This window comes from Carlito syrichta, unplaced genomic scaffold (assembly GCF_000164805.1).
Source record: "Carlito syrichta isolate Samal-C Ts95f unplaced genomic scaffold, Tarsius_syrichta-2.0.1 Scaffold303992, whole genome shotgun sequence".
Taxonomy (NCBI): Eukaryota; Metazoa; Chordata; class Mammalia; order Primates; family Tarsiidae; genus Carlito; species Carlito syrichta.
This window is the reverse complement of record NW_007248088.1, coordinates 108,382-116,948: the sequence shown is the minus strand read 5'-3', so window position 1 is coordinate 116,948 and position 8,567 is coordinate 108,382. Positions and strand designations below refer to the sequence as shown.

Genomic DNA, 8,567 nt, shown 5'->3' with positions numbered 1-8,567 from the left:
CCCAGGCGGGTCTCGATCCCGCGGGCTCAGGCCATCCACTCACCTCAGCCTCCCAAAGGCGCGGGATGACAGGCTGAGCCACCGAACCTGGCTCAAAGCATATTTTAAGAGTAAAATTGATACTGTCTATTTAAGAGGATGAAGTTCAATATGTCAATATGATAGAGTAACTATGCAGCTATTAAAAACCATGCAGTTAAAGAATATTAAACCCCATGGGAAAAAGTAGTTAAAGAATATCACATCACATGGGAAAACAGATGAAATGTTAAAGTTTTACAAAGCAGGATACAGATTAATCGTATACACTATGATTCCAATTTTCCAAAGCATGTACTTAAAACTAGCCCTTCTCCTCTCAATGAATTTAAATATACTTAGGTAAGTTATAAACCAAAGATTAGCAAGATACAGGTATCATACTTTTCTGTATTATACAAATGTCTTCTTTTATAATTAGAAAAAAATCATTTTACCAAAAAAAAAAAAAGTGTTTCAGCAAAGGCTGCTGGGAAAGTTTTATATCCACATATCAAGAAAATGAATTTGGAGCCATATTTCACACCATATACAAAACTTAACTCTAAATGAATCATGGACCTAGACGCAAAGTCTAAAATTATAAAACTTCTAGAAGAAAACAGGAAAAATATCTGTGGCATTCAGTTAGTAAAAAATTCCTTGGTGACAACAGCAAAGGCACAGCCCATAAAATAAACAAATAGCTAACCTGGACTTCATCAAAATTTAAAACATCTCTTCAAGAGACAATATTAAGAGAATGAAAAGACAAGTCACTAGAACACTAGAACAAAATTTTTGCAAAGCATATATTTGATAAATAACTTGTGTGCAGAATTTTAAAAACCCCACAACAAAAAACCCAAACAACCCAACTTAAAAATTAAGCAAAAGTCCCGAACAGACATTTCAACAATGAAAATATGTAAGTGGCAAAAAAGCACACGAAAAGATGTTCAACATGACTGATCATCAGGGAAATGCAAATTAACACCACAATGAGGTAACACTACCCATCCATTAGAATGACCAAGACGAAAAAGACCGAATGTATGACGGTATCAAGAGCTAGTAAGGATGTGAAGCAAATGGAATTCTTATTTACAATGGACAGGAAGGTAGGAATGGTACAATTATTTTGAAAAGAAGTTTGGCAATTTATTAAAAAGTTTAACATGTGCCTACCATATGACACAGCCATTTCGCTTCTATGTATTTGTTCAAAAGATATGAAAACATAAGTCTTCACAAAGACCTGTGCATAAATATTCATAGTAGCTTTGTTTATAATAGCCAAAACTAGATATAACCCAAATGTCCACCCATGTGTGAATGGATAAAAACAAGTTGCAGTAGAATAGTAGATTCATATAACAGGCTACTTACCAGCAATGAAAAGGAATAACCTACTGAGACATGAAGTAACATGGATGAACCTCAAAACATTATGCTGAATGAAAGAAGTCAGGCGAAACAGAGTACATTTGCATGACTCCATCTATGTAAAATTCTAGGAAAGGGACAGGAGGCAGATTAGTGGTCACCTGAGCATAGGAGGTAGGATAAGGAGGGATTGATTACAAAAAGAGCAAACTTTTGTGAATGATGAATTTGTTCACTATGTTGATCGTGGTGAGTTTCAGGGATGTACATATATGCCATCATTGTGCAAACTGTATGCTTTACATGTGTACAGTCTATAAAATATCAATAACACCTCAAAAAACTAAGAAAAATGGCAGAGTTTTCATAGTGAAAAAAGTAAAATTATTAAGGATAAGAAGCACATCTTCATATCAATTTACAGAAGTATGAAAAAAGACTTTCTGCAAACTGATAAACTAAAATTCTTTATAAGGCCATGACTCAAAATGACTAAAATCTCTCCTTCCCATTCAAAGGGAGTACAAAGAAGAAAAGAATATTGGCTTAAACACGAGTCACGTTCAGACCTTACTAGCAAGGCCATATATCTAGGCAGGTTTTAGGGCTACATTCTCAGCTGCTGAACTTGGAGGAAGCCAGTGCAGTTCACTGTTGCTTTATGAACTGGCATATCATACTACATGATTTAAAGCCTCCAGGAATACATCTAACTGGAAATGAAACTACAGATAATAAATAGTTCTAGGATAAGTTCCATTTATCAAATACCAAAGGAAATACCCACTGAAGTGTTTCAATGCAGTCTCCGCACAGCCCTTGGTTATACATTCATTAGAAGTCGCCTTAAAAAAGAAGTATCATGCTAATTGTTAGGCCTGCCTTTGATTAGTTCAGTAAAATAAACGAAGTAAGAGTGGAGCCAAGATAGCAAAAGAACAATTATTAGTCAAGCACCAGCAGGTATTCTAGGTACAGGGTCTGAGAAACTGTATTGTGGGTCTGGATAACTTCAGGCAATTCACTATTTTTGGAGCAAAGAGCAAGACAGACAGACTGGAACTACAAGACTGGACATCCCAGTGAAGGAGCCGTGCATGAGCCATGTTATTAGGGGCTGATAACTTTTAAAGTTATTTTGATAATTTACAAATTATCCTAAATGTAGATGCCTGTACAACTTCCTGTCCCCACTCCCATAACCGACCTCATTTTTAGATTATTCAGAAAACAATCTCTGTGTGCTTTTGTTGCTTTCTGAAACAGAATTAAGAGGTGAGACTCTTCTCAATTTCTATTTAGGTTAATGTTTCAAAAAATGAAACCTGACCTTCCTAAATTATTAACTCACTTAAGCCATTGCAGGGTTTGCTGACAAGTAGTTAAGCAAAATGGGGGCTCAAACCCATCAATACAAAGCTCCAGGGTCCTCTTTCTTGAAGTTTCAGTGCAACTGGGCCGCCCCTTCTCCACTGCTGACACACTCCTCGGTTTGCCCTTATGCCACCTGGGTTCCCTACCATGATACGGAGAAAAGGTCTTTCCATACTCTCAGGAAGTACAGTTCTGGAAATTGCCTTTGCACTGCTCCTTTAAAACTCTGCCTTGGAGAAGGCCACAAAACACAAGTCCCCACCCCTGAGTCAGAGCCTAGTGCAGCGCAGGAGAACAGGAGCAAGGAGAGGACTTGCTTTTTAAGAATCAGAACTAGTCTTAAATCCTGTCTAACTCTCACCATCAGTGTAACTTGGAACAATTTATTCAATGTTGCTTCAGCATTTTCCTCTGCAGAATGGGAATAAATACTTACCTAGCAGTACTATTAAAATTAAACAAAGTGATGCATGTAAAGCCTCTAGCATAGTTCTGAGGGCTCAAAATGCAAAGCTTTTGTATTCGGAGTGTTGCTCAGAAATAAGTGCTGCCCCGAAATGACCTGATGAAGACTTAAAACTTTTTTTTTCCTGACACAGGCTCTTATATAGAATCATACTCATAGTCAACAGAATCGCTGAAGGATAAACTATGGAATTCTTCATGTGAAAAAGACTATGTCCTCGTATATGATGTGAGACATATTAAAAGCGATATTTGGTGAAGTAGCATACTTTTGATCTTCTTGTCTCTAGTATAGGCAGGATGTATCTCAAATTTTATGGTGGTCAGGCCATAGATAAACTCAAATCACAGCTAAAATAAAATCAATACTTGTGGAACCAGCAGTCATTCTGCATGTTAAATTGAACGGTAATTTGGGTAATATGTGATTATTGACTATTCAGTGATAGGCTGACTCCTTTTTGCTGTGTAATTGTCCTTGGTAAAAGATTGCAATGCACCTGTGAAAATATAATGACTATTAAAAAATCAGAGTAAATAGCTACATGCTAAAAAAAGGTCTACTCTATTGATATTTCCACACTGTGAGTTCTACAACATGATATGTCCCTGTCATATAGCCTCTCAAATTAATCCCCTGGCCTTATCCTCCTGTAGCTGAAGCAAGGTTTGGCAAGAGGTTGTGTAAAGCTGAATTCCATTTTGAAGAGCCAGACCGGAGGAAGCATTTGGTATGGAAGGCAGGCACAGAAATGAGACAGAGACCCAACACTGGAAAAAAAAATGAGTACTCAACTAAGACTCATACCACAAAGGGTGCTACTCTAACAGGCAGTAACTTCTCATAGTTTTAAAAACAAGAACTGTGTGATATTTGATGTGTCTAAATTATTATATGTGTATTATTTTTATACTCTTGCTTACTCCTTGCAGAAGAAATGTTTTTTTTTTTTGTTTTTGAATTGGAGTCTCACTCTGTCACCCAGACTGGAGTGCAGTGGCTGCTCCCGGCCACCGCAGCCTCGACCTGCGGGGCTCCGGCGATCCTTCCGCCTCAGCTTTCTGAGAAGCTGGAACTACAGGTGTGCGCTACCACCCCTGGCTAATTTTTTGATTTGTTGTAGAGATGAGGCTTCACCAAGTTGCCCAGGTGGGTCTTGAACCCGCGGGCTCAGGCAATTCACTCACCTCTCTCCCAAGGCATGGGATTACAGGCTGAGCCACTGAACCTGGCGAAGAAATGTTTTCTAAATGCTACATGTAACTTTAACTAAATAACTTTGAATTAGGCTCACCTTGTCAGTCACCTTTAGCACCCACACAGTGTATGACAAATTTATCTATGGGCACCTGCCACAATGCTGCACTTGTTTTCTTTTGCTTTAAAAAGTTTTATTGGCATTGATCATAAAGAAGTGAATGCTATACAGACCTGAGTAGGTACTTTCTCGTGTATTTACTTGTGCAATATTAGATACGATTTTTGGAACTTTCGGATGCTCAGTATCTTTAACTGTAAAGAGAACACAGTCAATTCTTGATCATCTGGATAATGGGAGGCAGGGGTTAAGGTCACAGATACTCACGGCGAAACCCAAATTAGTTACTGTAAGACAATGACTGGTGGTCCCTTTGCTTGTTGAAATGAAACCCATTTGGATAACACAGAACTATGGACTGATTCATGCTGGAGAAAAGGGAAAAAGATGACCTTAGAAGTTAACAAAAGACAGCAAAGAAACTCTTGACTCTGCTTTCAGGATCTTCGGGGAGGAAGGGCAGTGAGGGCCACGGGACAGAAGCTCCACTAGAACAGAATCTTACCTTCTCTTGTCTATTTCCATTTGCCTAATAGCTGTAACAGTAGATGCATTCGGGAGGCACTCAAGTATGTGCTGAATGAACAGAAGGAAGAGAAGAAGTGGAGGGCAGGAGCTTTCCATCCTGTTGGACAAACGGATCCCCGGAAGAAAAGAGTTGCCCAATCTATCTGACTACCTCTGTGAATAACTGGGAATTGACAGAATGCTTTACATTGGAAAATTCTCTTGGATTTCCTTTGGAATATCCAGCAATCAAGAAGACAGTGTTCTCTTTCTTTACCTGGCCCATCCTCAACAGATACAAGGACGCTGCAATCACTGTTGCCATCTTGTGGTCATGTCTAGAAAGTTCGTTTTCCTCAATAGACCAGTACAGTCCCCCTACCTGCAAGAAAGGCTCTGGGAATGAGCTGTAAGAATTCACAGATAAGTAAATCTCTATTATTTAAGCTAACTATCAAAGTATCATGATGAACACAAAGACTAACCAGTCACCAGTTCCACCACCAAGGAGCTTGCAGTCTAGCAGGGAGGTATTCCCAAAAGATGCAACTACTTCTTCTTCCGCCTCTTTCTCCTCCTCCTCCCGTTATTATTATTATTATTATTATTTTGAAGTGGGGGTCTTACTCTGTCACGCAGCCTGGAGTACAGAGGCACAATCATGGCTCACCACAGCCTAGACCTCCTGGGTTCAGATGATCCTTCCACCTCAGTCTACTCAGGAGCTGGGAACACAGGCATGTGCCACCACTCCCAGCTAATTTTTTTGATTTTTTGTAGAGACAAGATTTTGCTATGCTGTCCAGGCTGTTCTTGAACTCCTGGGCTCATGCAACCCACCTGCTTCGGCTTCCAAAAGTGTTGGGATTACAGGTGTGAGACACCAAGCCCAGCCACTTATAATTATCAATAATACAAAACAAAAGGTAGAAAACGCCACGAAATAAGTATAGATTAGATACAATGGGGATTCACAGAAAGAAAAGATGCTTCCAAACTCTGGAGACGAGAAATTGAGAAAGAAGAGTCAACTGAACTCTCAGTTCTCCCTCAGTGGAGGGAGGTAAAGCTGGCCAGGTGGGGAATGTATTCCAGAGCAGGGAGTAGCAAGAACAGCACACACTAATGTAGGGGCATCAATTCCTCCTGTGTTTGGAGCTGATGGTGTCTTGAGGAAAGGAGTGGGAAGTGGGGTTGTAGAAAGCCGAGGCTGTCAGGGGGCCGCTGCTCTAGCAAGAGTAACAGGAGAGGAAAAGGCTCTTTGTGGGACAGGTCAGACTGAGTGAGTATGTGGAAGCAGTCTCTTTTGGTGACTACAGGTCAAGTGGACCAGCTCTGTGGTCTTAGTTTAAATGACTTACTTTTGTCAGCTTCAGTTTCTTTAGGGTTGTTGTGAGAAATAAATGACATTGTGTGTAAAGCATACACCATAGTGAGCAGCATGCAATAAGAACTTCACGAATGTTAAGCAACAGCCAATGATGTGAAGACTTTGAATGGAGCTTACTCAAGTCAATGGAGAACCGGGAAGGGCTTTGAAGAGCAAGGTAGGGACTAGGTAAAAGATGGCCTGCGGCAGAGACACAGGGTGTGGGGAGGAGCATGGAAGAGGGAACTGGGGGACCACTTGGAGAATGGACAGAAGAGGGATGCCAGCAGAAAGGTAGAAGAAGTGTCACTGAGTAGGAGGAAAGCCCGGACGCTCTAGGGACATGGAAGACAAAGGAAGAGAAGGTTTCAAGGAGGCAGCATCAAGGCAAGGACTAAGCCCCACTCCCTTTGGGTCTAGTGCCTTGTAGGGTTTAGTAATCGTGAAAAGAATGATTTCAGGGAAACCAGAATGGAAGTCTGAGGTTGAGGAAGGAGTCCCATATGAGAAACCTGGGGCGCGAAGTACACATTCCTCTTTGAAGAAATGGTATCAGCTAGGGGAAGGTATAGAAAGGAGAGAGTACCCTGTCACTGCTTAATTTTTTAAAAGATGGGAAGGATCAGGCGGAGAGGGAATGGCTGAGGGAGAAAGGACAATGGATTAGAGGGGACTGGACCCAGAACACAGAAGAGATACAGGACAGAGTACGTGCAGATGCTGAACCAAAGAACAAATAAGACACAGGAGGAGGATACAGCAATTAATTTTGCATCAAGGAGAAGGTGACACTGAGCCCAGTTTTCAAGGATGAGTAGGTATTGGCCCAGTGGACAAAAGAGGTAAGAACATTCCAGCAGAGGCTATGACATGAGCAAGTGCAGACTGATGTGCTTGAGGACTTGGGAGTTTGGTGCTAAGGAGTGTAAGGGGGGAGGAGAGAACATTCCCAAGACAGAGCTGGAGAGTACCCAGGGCCCAATCACAGCAGGTCCTGGATTCATACTGTCTTTTCAGGCTTCTTTATGGGAGCTACTTCTAGGTCACTCAGTAATGTCACTACCCCTGGTCATGCAGGTCCAATCAAAGAAAAGGCAAGGGGAGAGGATGCCTTCAAGGTTAGGGGTAGTAAGATGGGTACAGAGTGTGGCTGGTGGCAAGGAACATCCTAGAACACCAGCAGAAGCCAGCTGTTGTGGCACGGAGCAAGTGAGACCAGAGGGAATGACAGAGTGAGAGAAAATAAGGTGCAGAAAGCATAAATCACAGCAGGAGAGAAGAGGTCAGCAGGAGCAAGGATGGTAAAGGACGTGAGGCTGTGGTCGGCAGGGACTACTTTAGGGTTCAAATTCACAGGGGTGGGGCAGTGCCAAGCATTATGCAAATGTGAGTTATTTTTAGTAAGTACTGTAATTTCAGAGCATCTTGATTACGACTTTTGAATAGTCCTAATATTTTAGATTGCTCAACTGACATCCTTCAGGTAGTTAACACTAAAGGTACCCAAAGAGGTGTCAATCTGAATCCTTATTTTTTTTTTTTGAGTTGGAGTCTCACTCTGTTGCCCAGATTGGAGTGCAGTGGCACGCTCCCGGCCACCGCAGCCTCGATCTGCTGGGTTCTGGTGATCCTTCTGCCCAAGCCTTCCAAGTAGTCGGAACTACAGGCGCGCACTACCACGCCTGGCTAATTTTTGATTTATTGGAGAGACGAGGTCTTGCCAAGTTGCCCGGTTGGGTCTCGAACCCGTGGGCTCAGGCAATCCACTCGCCTTGGCCTCCCAAAGTGCTGGGATTACAGGCTGAGTCACCGAGCCTGGCCTTTTAAAAAAAATAGTGAATTATTGGGTGATGTGAATAATTACTCCCTTAATTTATATGTTTTGCAGATTCCAATTAATTCAGAGTCTGGCAGGTGAGATCTCTCCTTACCTTACAGAAGTTATTAATACTCAGTCATCTTTTATTTATCTGGTGATGTCAAAGATCTAAAACATAGGAAGAAAAAATAGAAAGGAGGAACAGAGACAAAGCAGATGCTCCAAACCCACACATCATGCACTTTATATCAAGGTAGGTGTCATGTGCCCTCACTCAGTGCCACTCTTTCAAGGCAAAATGATAGCAAGT

At 41.4% G+C, this 8,567-nt stretch overlaps 1 protein-coding gene across 1 annotated transcript in view; it reads right to left on the bottom strand.

Annotated features, from left to right (window-relative positions):
* LOC103261740 (atrial natriuretic peptide receptor 1) overlaps positions 1–6,479 on the bottom strand; it is a 22,417-nt gene extending 15,938 nt beyond the window's left edge. The window contains exons 1-2 of the mRNA XM_008059319.2: positions 6,431–6,479; positions 4,704–4,756 (exon numbers count right to left, since the gene is read on the bottom strand). Coding sequence (XP_008057510.2) covers positions 4,704–4,756; positions 6,431–6,479 — 102 coding nt within the window. The remainder of the gene's footprint in view (positions 1–4,703; positions 4,757–6,430) is intronic.
* Positions 6,480–8,567: the final 2,088 nt, after the last annotated feature.